Source organism: Rhinolophus ferrumequinum, chromosome 23 (assembly GCF_004115265.2).
Source record: "Rhinolophus ferrumequinum isolate MPI-CBG mRhiFer1 chromosome 23, mRhiFer1_v1.p, whole genome shotgun sequence".
Classification (NCBI taxonomy): domain Eukaryota; kingdom Metazoa; phylum Chordata; class Mammalia; order Chiroptera; family Rhinolophidae; genus Rhinolophus; species Rhinolophus ferrumequinum.
The window spans coordinates 19,029,148-19,047,602 of record NC_046306.1 but is presented as its reverse complement, the minus strand read 5'-3'; the positions used below and the strand labels follow the sequence as shown (position 1 = coordinate 19,047,602).

The 18,455-nt window shown below is 43.2% G+C and overlaps 1 protein-coding gene across 2 annotated transcripts in view; it reads right to left on the bottom strand.

The window, feature by feature from the left end:
- NDRG3 (NDRG family member 3) overlaps positions 1 to 18,455 on the bottom strand; it is a 69,213-nt gene that overhangs the window by 42,065 nt on the left and 8,693 nt on the right. For both annotated transcript variants that reach the window (XM_033094805.1, XM_033094806.1), the window contains exons 2-3: positions 10,228 to 10,330; positions 488 to 523 (exon numbers count right to left, since the gene is read on the bottom strand). In XM_033094805.1, the coding sequence (XP_032950696.1) occupies positions 488 to 523; positions 10,228 to 10,284 (93 nt within the window). In that variant the 5' untranslated portion in view covers positions 10,285 to 10,330. The remainder of the gene's footprint in view (positions 1 to 487; positions 524 to 10,227; positions 10,331 to 18,455) is intronic.

Genomic DNA, 18,455 nt, shown 5'->3' with positions numbered 1-18,455 from the left:
CAACAGAGCCACAGGCAAAAGCAAACTGGGAAGAACAGTATCATTTAAGAAAATACTAATGAGTCAGGTTGAATTTTGCATTTCCAAACATAAAGCCAAGAGAAATTTGCATTTTGTATTGGTAACATTTACTTGTCCTTTTCTTTTAGGAAAAAATTTTGTTGATAAGTCTCCCCTCCAAGCCGCCCCTCCCCCACCTTCTCTGCAGTGAGGTGACAATTCTTCATTTGACATCTGTGACTGGGGTTTCCAGTATCATTTGAGGAAAGGAGATCTTAATCACAAAGAGACAGTGCAACCCAGTAACCATAAAACAGGCACCTGGCAGGCGATTTCTGAATATGATAGCAAATTATTTTAAATAAATTTGAGCCAAAGACCAAAAGAACATGAAGGAGCCAAGATTGCCATGATCCATTTCTACAGGACCCCCAGCACAGGTAGGGGTCCTGTATACAGCCCGCCTTGGTGCATGTACAGTCCTTACCTGACAGTCAAAGTCCTGGAAGTTTCGTGTACCATTCTGTCAACAGAAGGCAGAAAACACAGTCAGTTTCCCCACATGGCTTTCCCAAATGTGCAAAAAATTCAGTTCATAGTGAAAGTGCATGCACTGCCTTGGCTGCCGTAAAACTAAAACGGTTCTTTTCATCAAACGGCTTTAGAGGCAAAGTGGGGTCCTAACACGTATTAGTAAAAGGTGAGTCTTTAGAGCTGAGATTACACTTTGGTGGGCATCCTATGAAGATAAAGGAAAGGAGTCTGCTTTCCCAGTAAAGCTTGTAACTTCTTGCTTCCCTGTCTAAGGAGAGTAGTGAGAACTTGTGGGGCGAGGGTAAGACGTGGATCAGAGTCTGAGAGCACCCTCACAAACCACAAAGAAGCACCTGGGAGGAAAGGAGTTGGTAGACCAACCCTGAGAGGAGAAAAGGAGGGCAGGGGCCAAAGTGCCCAGAACTAGGAATTAAAGACAGGATTAAGAAGAGAACAATGACATAGATGGATCAGAAATGGAAGACTTTAATAAGAAAAAAAGGTAATGTCACTGAAGGAGGGAATTAAAAAAACAAAACATATGCCTAATACACTGGCATATCTACTGTGTCTCAGGAAACTGCTGATAGGAAAAAGGACAAATAACTGAATCATTTAAAAACTAGAAGATAGGGTCTGGCCCGGTGGCTCAGGCGGTTAGAGCCCCATGCTCTTAACTCCGAAGGCTGCCGGTTCAATTCCCACATGGGCCAGTGGGCTCTCAACCACAAGGTTGCCAGTTGAATTCCTCGAGTCCCGCAAGGGATGGTGGGCAGCGCCCCCTGCAACTAAGATTGAACACGGCACCTTGAGCTGAGCTGCTGCTGAACTCCCGGATGGCTCAGTTGGTTGGAGCACATCCTCTCAACCACAAGGTTGCCGGTTCAAGTCCCTCAAGGGATGGTGGGCTGTGCCCCCTGCAACTAGCAACGGCAATTGGACCTGGAGCTGCGCTGCGCCCTCCAGAAGCCCTCCAGAACTAAGACTGAAAGGACAACAACTTGAAGCTGAACGGCACTCTCCACAACTAAGATTGAAAGGACAACAACTTGACTTGGAAAAAAGGCCTGGAAGTACACACTGTTCTCCAATAAAGTCCTGTTCCCCTTCCCCAATTAAAAAAAAAAAAAAATCTTTAAAAATTAGAACATAGTCAAAAGACCCCAAGAAGTCACCAAGCTTCTAAAAAGAGATTATATCATAATAATGTTTGATTGGGGGGGAGGGAAATCAATGGGATGACTTGGAAGCATTTTTGTAGCATTTCAGATGCCAGACTTGCAAGAATACGACAGAAGAGTAAAAAATGGATAATGAGTGTGATGTGTTTGGAAGGAAAAAAAAACCTTCTGACTTGATTTTTCAAGTAAAGCCCATCCCCTGAAAGAAAAAACATCTCTTTATTTAAACACTATGTTTTCATAAAATATCTGTTCTGTCTACCAATGGCTTCCGAAAGGTGTGGGGCTGCTAGTACGCACCTTCCCAAAAGCTGCCCCTCCAGATATCTAGGTATCTGATCGCAAGGGAATACTACTAAGCAGTCCCATCTCCCTTCAAGATGCTTGTAGAAACAGTTCTGTATCCCACTACCCACATTGCTGGCAGGATAAAACAGAGACGTTAAAAGCACAGCCCAGAGTGGTAACAAAACACCCAAAGAAACAAACTGCCACCCCCAACCCACCCCCATGAGAAGAACTAGTAGAACGAGCTGGGAGGCTCCACAGTGGCCCTATCCAATGCGGCAGTCATTAGTCAGTCACACGTGACAATTTAAATAATTCAACATTCTGTTTTTCAGTCACATTAGCCACATTTCAAGTGCTCATCAGACACACATAGCTGGTGGCAACTGTATTATTGGGCAGCAGCGATAGAGAACATTTCCTTTACTGCAGAAACTTGTACTGGACAGCACTGACCTAGAGACAGAAAGCAGCTTTTGAAGGAATAAAGTTATGGATGAGCAGCCCTTATTTCTCTAAAGATGCCTGGAAAATCACAATAGATTACCAATCATAGAAAGACTGCAGATGACACTGAGAACAGAAAAGAGTGGTAGAGACAACTACTCTGAAGTATTATGTCTGGCATGAAACCAAGGTCACAAAAGAAAGTCTGATGCAGTCACGGCATGAAAAGACAACTAAGATATGGTGCAGATGGGACTGGGTAGAACATTTCCAAGGAACGCTGTCATTGGGAAAAAGGACCATGGTGTTCCATGGCTCCCAGGAGCCCTATAAAGTGCCTGAAAACTCCTTCACTGAAATCACTGTGTTTTACTTCTAGTTAGGCTATGAGAAGCAGAAGGAAGGGCCCTCTCATGGACTAGGTTTCAGCAGGATGTAAGTGACCAGCTGGTGAGGCCCTGGTTCCTGATTCAACTTGGCCTTTCCCCCAGATATAGCCCAGGTCCTGGTATAAATCAGGCGTTTGATATATAGTTACAAAAGAAATAAGCCAATATAACAAAATTAAGTGTTGAAAGGTTTTTATTAAGACTTTGGGTCAACAACAAAAAAACTCTATTGCATTCCAGTTTACGATATGATATGGTCATTAAATGAAAATAAAGTAGGATACAAATGGTCTTTATAGTTTGACTTCAACCACATTAAAATATGTACTAAAAAGACTAGAGAAAAAAACAAAACAAAACATTAACAATAGCAGCTATTTCTGAATAGAGATTTTAGGTGATTATAATTTCTTTTATACTTTTCTACAATGAGAATGCACTTCCCCTTTTGTAATTAGAAAACTAGAAAGAAAGAATTTTGTATGGTACAGAAAATGTTTGTAACTTAGTATTTTATAAAAAGATTCATTTAATCTTTTAAGGAATAATGATGTCAACACAGACTATATTAGGGCTTTGATCTTACAGGGTTCCCAGGGGTTCCTTCAGAGATCATTTAGAAAGATTAGAGAAAATCACTCCAGTTTGAACTAAAATCTTGGGCATGGAACAACAGAGACACAAATTCCAATGAGCTATTTGGGAAGCAGCCGTCACTGTCTGCATGAATTCCCCTTTCTCACAATCATGTGATCACATCATGAGGCATTCGATGAGGCCCCAAAGCTTCTGAGATGAGCACAAAGGAAAAGCCGAAGGAGGAAAGAGATGATTTACTCTAGAAACCAGAGCTATCTATTTTTTATCGAGTACCAAGCAAAAACAACTACATGCAGCTGCACTCCCAGAAAAAAAAAAACGTACTAATAATTGAAGGAAGACTAACACTTGTTTTCTTCGGTGTTTTTTTTTTTTGGTTTTTTTTTTTGGTTTTTTCTTAAGAGATGCCAGACCCTCTTGGAGAATGGCTTCAGGCTTCAGGAGTGATCATCCTGGAGAAAGGACATGACTGGGTCTGTTTGACACCCAGAGATTCTGAATGGAGATCATTAGCTGGGCCCCATCCAACTGTGATCAACTGAAGCCATATTATGTGAACTCATTAAAAATGTAATACTATTCATTGGGTGCATTCTGGAAGGAGAAAGATTTCCCTGAGGTCCTTTCCTGGGAACTTACTTGTCTCTGATATTGGAGGCACATTATTCCACTCTAACAAAACCTTTATAAGTTTCAAGTTGTGTTTTCAGAGAGATTCTTGCACTAAGCAGAACTGAGTAGCAGAAAGGGATTCAAGAAAAAAGATGAAAATGATAGAATAATTGGGGAAGAAACAGAAAAAAGAGTAAGTCAAGGAAAAAGATCAATTATTGCTGAAATTTGCAAAGTAGAAACCAGCTAAAGGGAGTATTTCCTGGTGAAGCCTCCTTGTGCCAAGTATAGAAGAAGTAAATGAAGCAACTACAGAAAGTAAATTAAATAACAAGCAATTCTTTCAAATACAAGTCTGGAAAATAAGCAAAATACAACTAAGAACAGGTCATTGAATGAAGAGAAGTATGAAAAGGACGTCAAGGGAGAGAAAGTTTAAAAAACAAGTAATTGCTAGGGAGAAGAAGAGAAATATAGTTTCCCAACATGAGATCTAGTCAAGCGACATATATAGTTTCAACAAAAAGCAGGAGATATAATGGAAGGAAGATACATAAGACCGTAGAACCAACTACCAATAAGAAGAGATTTAGGATAAATCTACCTGTTTTGTGAACTTGAAGGGGGGGCTTGCATCTGATTCACCACTCTATTCTCAGTCTTGGCACTCCGTAAATGCAATAAACTTCATTTTGTAGAGACTATGAGTATCTCAAAATAGAGATACTCAATTTGAATCAGAAATGCCAAAGGGAAAGGATTATATACAACTGATATGCTAGGAATTAAACTGGGGCAAAGGAGCTGTTACAACAGTAAAAATTTTAGAAATGCGCTGATTAAAAAAAAAACTGTCATAAAATATAGTACTTCTATTAAAAAAAAAGACAATAATCCTTACCAACAGAAAATGAAAAGATGGAGAATTTTACAATCAAAAAGGTAAGACAAGCCAAGAGAATAGTTTTTCTTTATAACAGAGTAATATAATCAATTAACATAAATTAATAAACCAATGTTTTACAATCATCAGTAAACCATTTTTAAATAGAAATCTGTTCAAGCTTATAATCCAGAGACAAAAATGAAAGTTATATATATATATGAGTATCTGTTTGTGTGGGTGTATATGTATATATATTTTAAATATCAATATTATTACCTTCAAAAAATACTAAAGAACTGAGACTTCCTAAGGAAAATTATAAAGAGGTCAGATACTTGTATAATCATCTGCAAACTGATGAAAAAGTAGAATTTTAACTTTTGATAACACCAAGGTTACTGATTCGATCCCCGCATGGGCCACTGTGAGCTTTGCCCTCCTTAAATAAAAAAACAAACAAAACTCCTTGGGCACCCTGCTGAGTGGCTAAGGCGTGGGTTCTTCCCACCATCTCCTGCTGATCTTGTACTGCAGCAGGTTGAGAACTGACTGCCACAGTGGCATCATTACTTGGGAACTCACTTCCTGCTCCAGTACCATCTAAATCTAAGGCTTTTCTGATGACAGATGGGACAATCACATCGTAGCACAGTAAGGGACACCCACCCTCTAATGTGCAGGAGATGCCGCACTCCCTGAATATTCTTTAATGAAAATGTCAACAAATCCATTTTTAATTTTTTTTTTTTTTAAAGAACTCTTGGCACTAATGCTTTGCCTGTCTCTGCTGTCCAGAAGGTTACAAAACTGCTCATCCCTCGGTCCTCTCTCCTCCCTCCCCTCCTCACATAGTTAAAAGGGAAAACTTGAACTGTAATAGGGTCTACCTCACTTCCTACTGTAACAATCAAAACAAAGTAAATAACTTGTTCCTGTTCTCCCTACTAAATATTTATTCCCTTTCTTGATACTTCCTCAACTCTGCAAGGCCATCTGTGGCCTCCTCCTCGCTTTCTCCTGGCCTCACGAGTGTCTGAACCAACAGTAGATAGAGGAGGGCAGGGAACATGAAAAGCACAAACCCGTCAGCTCTCTGCTTGTTGTGAGGTATACTGGGTGAGGACATGGGAGCTACCAGCTACAAGAAGCAGGTGATGGTGGGAAGAGCTCTAGACCCCCAATCCAAGGTGAAGTCGACAGATGTGGGATCTAGTCTTGGCTTCAGCATCTTACTAGACACTAACATTTGACAAGTTTTATAACCTCTCTGAGCCTCATCTGTAAAATAGAGTTAAAAATACCTTTAACTACTTATTTCACAAGGGGTTAAGAGATTCAAGTAAGATAATATTGTGAAAATGCTTTGAAAAGGGTTAAATGCTATTTTTTAAAATATCATTTCATATGCCTGTGCAATTTCTGCCCCCAAAACAAAGATAACTGCTGGCGGGTGCTTCTTTTCATCTCTGGAGCCAAAACAGGCATGACAAAATTACTCACTTCTTCACAATTCTGAGCCGCAGACAAAATTACAGGCATACTAAAATTAAATAGGAAAAGTAGCAACAAATGACAAGAGGCAAGTTAACATAAGCCTCGCTTAAAGCTATTTTGAGAATGCTTCCTGCAGTCATCCCAGGACAAATTTCTCCATAATAGGTTGGGTCTAGACTTTCGTTAGCTAGCTCCCCGAAGCCTGGAAGAGTACAGCGACATCTTTGGCTAAAAGTATTCTCTCTGAGGAGAATGGAGAGAAAGATGAAGTGAAACAATACACGTCTCTAGGCTTCTCCACATCTATAGGGTGAACATAGTGGAAAGGCCTCAGGTTTTGCGTTTTAGTCCTGGCTCTGCCACTTACTGACTGGGCAAGCCAGTCTTTCAGTCGGATTTTCATCCACTAAGTGAGGAATAATACCATCTGCTTCGAAGGGATACTCTGGTGATTGAACGAGAGAAGGTATATAAAGCACCATGCACATAAAAGGTACTTAATAAATGACACCAGGATAGGCCAAAAGGACTCCCCAAAACAAACAAAAGAAACCTCTCCAAAACAAAACCCCAAAACAAAAAAAAAACTATTCCTATTCAAACCTGAAGGCTTATCCCCTAATAGCAGTGGTTCTCAACCTGGGAGACTTTGCCTCCCAGGAGATATTTGACAATGTCTGGAGACATTTTTGATTGTCATGACTGGGCGGCGGGGGTGGGTGCTCCTAGCATCTAGTGGATAGAGGCCAAGGATATTGCTAAGCACTCTATAATGCACAGGACAGTCTCCCCCAAGAAGTAATTATCTAGCCCAAAACATTAGCTGTGCCAAGACTGAGTGCCATCTTAGGCACTCAATCTGAGTAAGCACTTCACCTCTCTTAGCCTCAGTTTCCTCACCAGCAATATGAGAATAACTTGATTCAAACTATTGGCAGGAACAAATGAAATAATGGGTGAGAGGCACTGTCATTACTATACTTTTCACAATGTATGCAAAAGCACCCACTTGCTGGGCAAAGACAGAAGCACAGATATACTGGGGCAGGGGGGCTAATGGAGGTGAAATTCTTTGTTTGGTAATGCCACCACACACAGGGCCTCTTGCCAATCTACTTCTATAAAGCTCGGCTGGAGCAAGGGAACTCTCACGCATAGTGATGGGATAGGAACCCTTCTCAGGGAGAGAGATGGGGCGTGGGAAGTGAGTAGGAACAGCACAGGCATAGCAAAGAGGGGCTAACAGATGTAGGAAGTGAGGCACTGATTACTTGGTTTCTTAGACTGCTTGGGCGGCCTGAGTGGCTTAAACAACAGAAATTTATTTTCTCAGTTCTGGAGGCTGCAAATCCAAGAGCAAGATTCTAGCAGCGTTCGGGTTCTGGTGAGAGCTCTCTTCCTGGCTTGCAAATGGCTACCATCTTGCTGTGTCCTCACATGGCTGCTAAGTCTCCCTCTCTTTCTCTTCTTAAAAGGTCACCAATCCTGTTGGCTTCGGGCCCCACCCTTTTGACCTCATGTAACCTTACCTCCTCAAAGGCCCAATCTCCAATACAGTCACGTGGAGGTTCAACATATGAATACAGGGGCGGGGGGGGGGGGGCACAAGTGCTGTGCACACATCAGACACAACCAAGGCATCACTGTGCCTCAGAGAGGACTATCCAGACATTAAGGCAACGCTTTTCTATGGTCACACTCACTGAATCTTTCCTTTTCCAGCTGCTTTCTCTATGAACTATCCAGTCAATTAACTTCTGCAGTTCCTTCACGGAGGTGCCTCTTCAGGTATCTTGTGGACTTCCGGGGTTAGGGAAGGATCCTGCTCCTCTTTGTGCCTCAGTCCTCAAACATCTGAGACCCATCAGGTCCTGGGTTTCCCACACTGGCTAATCAGAACCCCTTCAGGCATGGTTCTCAATTATGGGAGTTTTTTAAAAAGCTCAACCACACCCCAGACCAATTCCATCAGAATCTCTGGAGATAAAACCTAGGCATTGGTAATTTTTAAATCTCCCCAAGTAACTCCAACAAGCAGCCAAAGTTGGGGACCACTGATCACAGAGGTATATGTATGTGTCCTGTTCTCTGCCCCTCAGAAATCTCTTTTTTTAAACAATTCCCCAGATGATTCTGGTGATCCGACAGATTTAGGATAGGTTACTCCCTCCTGAAGCTAAACTGCCTACTCCTACCTGCCCTGTAACTATTTATTCATTTCTGTGGTAATAGATAAGCCTTACAGATGGAGATTTTATTTCCTTCCGCCTCTTTATGGCACATAATTTTTGGGACAGCCCTGTGCATGCACCAAAAGACTATTTAAAGAAGAGTTTCCTGAACACATGAGTGGGAAGCAGCAGAAGAAACCAAGAGGGAGCTAAAAAAAGTATGCAGCTTGCCAAGGGGAAGAGCAAGAAATCGGGTAAAAGATACAGGAAGGGGTGAGTGGGGATGGAGAGATGATATCACAGGGAAGAAAATGGGGCTGATAGGATTCAGCAGCAAATTAATAAAACACACAGGAGGGCATTGCTTGCCAAAACTGATCACAGGTAACACCATCTTTTGGTGTACCCCCATCCCAACCTCACCCATCTTCAACCTCACTCTTCATCAGCACTTCCCTGAGGAAAGGATGCCATGCAGTCATTCACACCAACCTACACCACTATTTTAATAGGGGACAATGACAATAAACCCAAAGAACAGGGTTGAAAGGAAAGAATTTCAGGCACATTTACTTAATGGAGAGGGACAGAAGAGAGGTCAACCTTTCTTAGTTTTCTTAGCGTTTTTGCTAATTCATAAAACATGCTCTTTACTTTGTGTAGGTCTCTAACACTAACATAAAAATGAGGTATTGGGCTGGCCCGGTGTCTCAGGTGGTTGGAGCACGGTGCTCCTAACACCCAGGTCACCGGTTTGATTCCCACATGGGCCAGTGAGCTGCGCCCTCTACAGCTAAGATTATGAACAACAGCTCTCACTGGAGCTGGGCTGCCGTGAGTAGCCAGAGGTTGGCGTGAGTTGCCGCGGGCTGCCGTAGGCTACCGTGTGCTGCCTTGAGCGGCTGGTGGCCAGCGTGAGTGGATGGCAGCCAGCGTGAGTAGCCGGCAGCTGCTGAGAGCTGCTGTGAGTGGCCAACCGGCGACCGATGACCGACTGCCTCAGCCGGGGAGAGCACAAGGCTCATGATACCAGCATGGGCCAGGGAGCTGTGTCCCACACAACTAGACTGAGAAAGAATGGCTTGAACCGGAGTGGGGAGGAGGGAGGACGAAGAAGGGGGGGGAAATGAGGTATATTACTGACATCCAGGCGTCCCCGACGAAAATCTCAATGTTGACAGAAGGGTCACATCACATACTTGACAAACTTTAGGGAGAGTGTTCCAGCCTATATACATCACCAGCCGGGATGTTAAGTTTTCCTTATAGAAATTGATACTCAAATACTTGGTTGTTCTAAGTCAAACTCCACTCTCCTATTTTCTACTTAACTTTGCCTTATTATTTTTTCCCTTAATATATCTATCTGTAAAACAGGAAAATGTGAAGGATAACTTGATTGAATTTGGCCCGTGGAAACAAAGGAAGAAAAACAGAGGAAAGGCATCAAAAAAAGGGTTAAGAAATATACTATTTTAAAAGTATTCCCTCCATAGAAAGTCAAGCTAAATATGTTTTGAGTTAGTTACTATTTAGATAACAAAAAACGAACTAATTATAGAAGACATTTTAGTGAAAAAAAGAGTCATTTTTACATTTTAGTGAAAACAGAGTATAATCTTTACCTTATCATTTAGAAGCGGTTTGATCTCTGTGAGTTGAACATCCTGAAGTTCATCCATGAGGACAGATGAAAGCAGATGATTCTCAAGAATAAACCAGTTAACTCTGAAACAAAAGAGAAGGAAGTGAAGAAAATGGCTTAAGGGGCCAGCCCGCCTGCCTGATGGCTCAGGTGGTTGGAGCACAGTGCTCCTAAAGCCGGGGTACCCGGTTTGATTCCCACTTGGGCCAGTGAGCTGCGCCCTCTACAGCTAAGATTGTGAACAACAGCTCTCCCTGGAGCTGGGCTGCCCTGAGCAGCCGGAGGTTGGCATGAGCTGCCATGGGCTGCTGTGTCCTGCCGTGGGCTACCGTGTGCCACCATGAGTGGCGGCGGCCAGCGTGAGTGGCCGTCAGCCGGCAAGAGCTGCTGTGAGTGGCTGACCGACAAATGGTGACCGACTGCCTCAGCCGGGGAGCACAAGGCTCATAATACCAGCATGGGCCAGGGAGCTGTGTCCTACACAACTAGACTGAGAAACATCGGCCTGAACCGGAGTGGGGGGGAGGGGAGGCAGAGAAAGGGGGAGAAAAAAAAAAGGCTTAAACTAGGAGTTGGAAAGATAATAATCACATTACATCCATTTATTCACATATTAAAGCTTACTATGTGTCATGCACTGCTCAGGGTGCTGAAGACACAGGAAACTAGGAAACCAGGTAGACTCAAAGTGGCCTCCATGATCTCTGCCTCCTGGTATTCAAACCCTTGCATAACCCCTGCCTCCTGCACACACTGAATGTGGGCAAGACCCATGACTTGCTTTCAAACAATAGACAATGGCAAATGTGATGGAATGTACATGAGTACGTGTACATGATTACACTACATAATATTTTAACATCCGCCTTGTTAAGAGACACACTTTCCCCTGCTAGCTTTAAAGATGCAAGCTGACATGCTGGGAGAGGGCCATGTGGCAAGGAAGACAAGGATAGCATCTAGCAAAGACAGCAAGAAACTGAGACCCTCGGTCTCACAACCTGCAAGGAATTGAATGCTGCCAACAGCCACGTGGGCCTGGAAGCAGATCTTTCCCCAATCGAACCTCAGATGAGAAGCTGGCCCTGACAGACACCTTGACTGCCGCTTTACAGAGGACCCAGTCAACCCATGCCGGACTCCCAACGCCCAGAAACTGTGAGATAATAAATGTGTGTTGTTTTAAGCCACTAAGTTTGTGGTCATATTTATGCAGCAACAGATAATACAACAGTCTTTGTCATCATGGAGTATACATTTTTGTTACTAAAGATGTATAAGGAAGAACAATTTGATCAGAGCTACACTTCAAGAAGCAAGAGTTTGGAGGGTGAATTAAGGGGGGGACAAAAACTGAAGGTTACTGCTGTAGGCTAGAGTGAGACCTTGAAGTAGGATTGGCAATGGGAATGAAGAGGGAGATGAACCAAGGCTAAGCTCACTAGCCTTCACTTAGGGAATCACAGCAGTGGACGGACGGTATGGTAGCCAGCCTCCAGGATGGCCTCCAATGAGCCCAACGATCTCTGATTCCTGATATTCTCACTCATGTAATCTCCCACACAAATAAATCAGGCATGGCCTGTGTAATAGTAACTAGCTGGAAGCAACAATATGTGACTTCTGAAGCTACGTCACAAAAGGCATTAGTTTCTGCTTCATAACACTGTAGTCTTCATTCATTAGCTCTGGGGACCATATTACGAAAACACTCAAACCGCCCTCTGGGGAGGCCCAGGTGGAGAGGAAACAATCAGGCAGTACCAACCTGCCAGGCACGTGAGTGAGGCACCTTGCAAGTGGATCCTCAAGCCCTAGTCAAGACTTCTGATGAGTGTAGCCCAAGAGACATCTCACTGCAACCACATGTGACCCTGAGCCTGAACCACCCTACCAAGCCTCCACCTGAATTCCTGACCCACAGAAACCATCAGCGATAATAAATAATTCTGTTTTGGAGTGATTTGTTACACAGCAACAAATACAGAAAGGGAGTAGACAGGGAAATAGAGTTCTAGAAGAGGGAAGTTGGAGGGAGGCAAGGTAAACAGCCCCAAATCCTTCCTCCATCCCACTGTACAGGAAGCCACTGAGAAAGACTGCAAATACTGGAAATTGCAGGCAAGTGATTCCCACCCAGACTTCAAAGCTCCAGACCATCTTCTCTGCCTTGGCCCTGAACTCCTCAAAGTCAGGAAAAATGCTAACTGAATGAGTTGGGGACTTAGCCATTCAACAAACACATATTGAGCCTCCATTGTGCAAAGCATTATGGACGACACCAAAAGGTCGCTGCCTTCTAGGAGCTTACTAAAGATGACATATCTATAAAAATGAGAAATAAAAAGAGGGTCATAGGAGGTCAAAGAGGAGCAATTACTTCTGATGGGTGGAAATCAAGAAATATTTCACATTAGTTTACTACATTAATTCTTTTTAGTTTTCCTCTAGAGACAGGATTGCATGTTTTGACTTTGTTAGCAATGGAGCGGGTATGTGTTCCAGGTTACCTTTTAGTTATTACTGACCAATACACCAAAAGAAATCCTGCTCCCAGCTATGCCTACAGGAGGACAGGCCAACAAAAGCCCTTTTATCATCCTTCAAAGGACCCAGAGAAAGCCCATTGGGGACACTCCTCAACGATGGACCACACACGCCAATCACAAGCATCCCAAACATTGGTGCCTGATGATATCTAACCTCTCCACAGAACACAGTTCTTTTCTCAGATCCCAGGCATCTTATAAACTCGATTAAGCTACTGAATGCCCAGAAGCTGAATTTTATTTGCTTTTGTTTTTTACCAGTCACATTTCAAAGATGAGGTAGCTTGACTCTTTTATCACAAATTTCTGCCAGCACCTACGACTTCCTTTTTTAATCGCACTTTGGCTCAGTTAACTCAGTGTCGAACAAAAAATATTGGCCTAACTGGAATCTATTTACTTGTTATGTGTTTATTAATCATACTAATATAAACTAACTCACTTACTTAAAAGCAGGACGTTTGAAGGCATTGATTATTCAAATACGACCCCACACAGGGCCTGTCAAAGAGCCTCAGGGCCCTGGGAAAGCCCCAGGTTCCCTCAAGTCCAAAGAGTCTGGCATTCAAAGTGTTCCGACGCATTTTTAAAAGATGAAAAATAATGCGATGTTTGTGCCAGGACAAACACTTAAATAAAGACACAAATTAAATGAGAAGGCTGTCCGTATCAGCTGGGCCCAATGCAGACTCAATGCAGGACAGGCAGCTGCTACAGTGTGACTTGGGAACTGGCAACAAGACAATAGACATTCACCTTCCCCATTATAGGGGACCTAATGCGTTCTTCTGGAGACTCAATTTCTCATTGTCCTGAGCCCTTGCCAATGAACAGTTTTATAACACCTATAAGAAAACTAAGATCACATGGTGGAAAATTCCATCTCCAGATCCTTCAGCTACACAGACTGGCTCCCTCCTGGGGACCTAAGGCCTGCAGTTCCCTCATCTGCACAAATGATATGGCTGCCAGATCCCATCCTGGTGCTAAAGGATATTAATATTGTCAAAAGGCTAGTAGGGATTTTATAAATGGCAGTAAATAACAAAATGTTCACACTGTTTCCCAGCTTTATGAGGTAGAGGGAGGGCTGAACAGTAAAAACCAGCCATCCTCGAACTGAAGAAGTGAGCCTGGTACTAAATGGCCAGAAAGGGAACAGGGAAAAGTGTAAATCCTACACCGGCCAGTAATTATAACCTAAGCACCTTCCATTTAATCCTCATAACAGTCCCCTCATTAGATGTCTTCACTTCCTACTTCAAAGAGGAGAAATTGAGCATTAGAGAAGTGACTTTTTCAATATCCCACATCTAAGAAAGTAACAGGGAAAGGATTTAAAAGCTTTCGCTTTTCCCACTACACCATAATGTCTACGCCAGGCTCCATCTACTGTCTGTAGGACCCTGGGCAAGTTTCTTCCTCTCTACCCACGGGGCACCTCCTTGAAGCAAAGGTAATATTAGCTCAGAACAATCCTACACCACCAATGACCCGGATGCCTTAGAATGAAGGTTTGAGCCATCCTACCAGTACAAGAAACTTCAGCGTCTCAGTGGTTAGCTGAGGACTAGGAGAACAGGGGAAAGAGAAACAAAATTCCAGCTATGACTTGGTAACCGGTTCCAAAAACAACAGTATTTCTTGCTTGTTTTCAGAACACTGAGCCTCAAACAGGCAGTCACCTGGGGACCTTGTTTAGGATCTTAGACATAATCAGTTCTGAGTGATGCCAGGTCAATCGGTGACGTCATCAACTGAGGAGGAGTGACGATCACGTGAGTTGAAGAGGTGAGTAACTGAAAGGCTTGATTATCAGCACCAATGCCCGACAGAGGTGACGAAGATGGGGTGGAGAAAGACTCTGTTCATCTAATTTTACCCTGCCTTTGTCCGAAACGGATTTCAGTAAACTAGGTGGGATTTCAGGAAAATCCAACAAGCTAAACTAGAAGGGGAGTACACTGGGGAGAAGTTTAGTAGCTTAGAGCAAAACTCTAGTGAAAGGTGACAAGAGTCTCACACCACTACTGGAATCACAGATACAACCAAGGGAGACCTGGGCGCTAAAGTTGGTAAAAATAGAGTGAGGTCAGAGAAGAGTCAGATTTTGCCATGGTTTTGCAGGGGTTCAGAACAAGCCACTCCAACATGTGCTTGAGTGGTTATGTGGATTATTTTGAATTAAAGGCAACTGAAACCCTGGTGGGCTGATAACGGTGACACTATCTCTTCTATTTTGAGATTTAAATCTCTCATGTAATTCAATTGAACAGTGAAGTTGAGCTTGGAACTTTTAGAAAGTTTTCTTTTCCTTGCTTCCCTCCCTTCCCACCAAACCTTAATGACTCTGTTTAATATACATTTACTACCCTGTTTCCCCGAAAATAAGACCTAGCCGGACAATCAGCTCTAATGTGACTTTTGGAGCAAACATTAATAAAAGACCCACTCTTATTTTACTATGATATAAGGGTATAATATAATATAATTAGTATAATAATATAATATAATATAATGTAATATAGTATAATGTAATATAAGACCAGGTCTTATATTAATGTTTGATCCAAAAGACACAATAGAGCTGACTGTCCGCCTAGGTCTGATTTTCGGGGAGACACAGTACGCGCACCAGTTTCAATGATTCTGTTTACTCTAGACCGTATGCACACCAGGCTCAAACACCCCGATTCCTCAAGGAAACCTCCAGGAGACTGACTTGAAAGAAGTTTTTACATCTGTGAAGATCTACTCCTATCCCTGAAACAAACAAGCCTCTGGGAAGCACCTTTCTCCAGAAATTACCTGACCAACCTCCCTTTCCTGCCTATAAAACCTTTCGAACATACTGGGAGGTGTGGCGGCGGGGTGGGGTTGGGGGCAAGATGGCCTTTGGACAGGAGTCTGCCACCCTCCCAGAATGGCGGCATTCTGAATAAAGCTGCTTTTCTTTCCACCAACCTCGCCTCTCAGTTTTGGCTTTCCTGTGGCGAGCAGCCAGACAGACCTTCACCACAGTAACAGAATCATGAGAAATTTTGCAAGTCCCCCCCAACTATCTAGAACAATTTAAATTCGGAGCCTGGCCCAAGATAAGAGTTATCACCAGGAGTGATCTTTTTACCTATCTATATATGGCAGGGCAAACCAATGACTGAACGTGTGCTCTGCCCGCAATCACCTCATCCCCAGCCCAGAATGTCTGATATACCTCAATTCTCCTTTCTGCCTCTGAACCTCTGATTTATGTGGGATCTCTGACTCTCATGTATGCGGGGGTTCCCACACATATGTATATAATTAAATTTGGTTCTCTTCTCTTGTTAATCTATCTCATGTTTATTTATTAGATCAACTGAAAGAACCTAGAGGGTAGAGGAAAGTTTCTTCGTCCCCCAGTTTCTACTTAAAGGGATAAAAGAATGATGGCAAAATGAACGGAAATGGGGGAATTAAGAAGCAACAACAGAGAAGGTAGTGGAAAAAAATCAATTTTGAGTCACAGCTGAAATGTGGGCATCCAAGAGACCCAAGCACAGGACGGAGTGAGATTTAGTGAGGAAAATCTATAGGTGCTGAGGGGAGCAGAGTTGCTACCACAAAATACGCCTCTCTGGGATACTGATTATTTCAGGCTGATTAACTTTATGAAACAGCAGACATGGGAGAAGCTCTGTAACCAAGTAAAGGGACATTTACATTTGTAAGGGACATCTCCACCTGTGAGGCTTTCCCACACTATAACCAGGCATGCATTCACGATCTCCGGAGAAGGCCAGGACTTCAATCCACATAACAATTTTACTGTTTACTGTGCTAGCCAGGTCACCTCCCAGGAGTGACTCTCCAACCCCAACACCTTCTTTTGTCTTTAGCTGAAGGTGGTATTTAAGGTGATGGCTTCCGACATTTTGGCAAGTTACTCAGTTTTCCTGGGTCCTTCCCATGTAAACAGGTTTTTCTCCTGCTAATCTTTCTTGTGCTAATTTGATTATCAGTCCAGCCAGAAGAACTTAGAGGGGTAGAAGGACAATTATTTTTCCTCCTTTACAGCAGTCACCAAGCCAGAGACAGGGAGGAGTTGCACGCCTTGAGCTCTCTTCTGAAAGGCAACGCAGTGACAGAAGAAAGCAGAACCAGTAAGAAACAAAGGAAAAAAACGCTCAACAGATGCCAGAGATAATGCAGAAACACAGTCAAAGAAGCCAAGGGAGAAGAGAAATTTACAGGAAACGGGAGGAAAAAAAAAAGGTCAAATGCTGAGGAGGGAAGGAGGAGGGGAGGACAAAGAAAGGGCCCTTATCTTTTAACAGTGAAAGTCAGTCGGATTAAAATCTAGGAAAAATGAGGTTCAGTTCTCCATGCTGAAAAAAACAGCCACGACTATGACTTTTTAGAAACACAGAACCTGACATTTCTGAATTTAAATGTAAGCAAAACTGTTCCCAGGATGGTCAGGAAAGAACCAGTGTTCTTTGATACTCAATCAGCACTCAGAAGAACCTTTAAAGATCAAGACTACTGACTTTTAATTTTTGCACCAAAACTCTGAACTAGAGCACAGAAAGAAGTGTGGGGTACGGGCTGCAGTGATGAGATGGCTAGGGCTCTGGAGAACACATTGTAAATAAAGTGCGACGATATGTTTCTGAGTGCAACCTTTGCTCACTCAGAAAAAATGGGTGCCCAAATACTTCCAGTCACAGAAAGAGCCCATAAGCACATCAGATAAGGACTCTAGACCCAGGTAAGCCCCTACCTAGCTGAGTGGCATTGGGTAAAGCATTTTCCCTTTCTAGACCTTGGTTTCCCCATCTGTCAAGGGAAGAGGTTGGGCAGCATGACCTTTTTGGCTCCTAACAGGGCTGACATTCTATGACCCAGAAATTCCCTCTAAATGTAGTATTTTAAATTTTACATTCTTCCCCAGGGCAAGGGTCATCCCCCATTTGATTCTTACTACAATCCTAAGAGGTCACTAAGTTACCAACCTGATGAGGGTCAGACTACGGAAGGTCACTCAGCAAATCAGTGTGTGTTGGGGGGTGCAGCTGTCCTGTCCCCAGGGACATGAGGGTCACAGGCTTGTAGCTGAAAGCTCACTGAGAGTTCTAGAGCTTAGAAACATTGCTTTGTTACTTTGAAAAAGACAAGAAGGGACTATACACACTACTGGCTTTCTAACCTGCCCGCTGTTTTGTTTTGTAGCTTTCCCCCATGACCAAGGTAATTTGTCTGGCCTTCACAGGCTTTGCCAGGATGTACTGATGCCAGGCCACTCGTTTGTATTCTAGAGGCAAAGTCAATCACTTTGGGTTTTGGCAAGACTGCAGAGAGACAAGCTAAACAGAATGAAGGCAGCAAACAAAGAAGGCATCCTGAGGCGAATGAGCTGGACAGGGCTGGCTGACGCTGGTGCTGAAACAGCTCTAGGTGAAAAGCTGCAGGATGTAGCTAGGGGACTGGCCAGAAAGTCCAGTGGTGCTCCTACAGCAAGCTAACGCACATCCTCTTTTTACCTCTAAACCACTGGCTGAGTGAGTCATTCTTATAGCACTTTACAATTTACAAAGCACCTTTACATCTAGCATCTTATTGGATGATCCTGACAGCACTGTGAGCTAAAACACCGGGGCACTGTCATCCCTCAGAGATG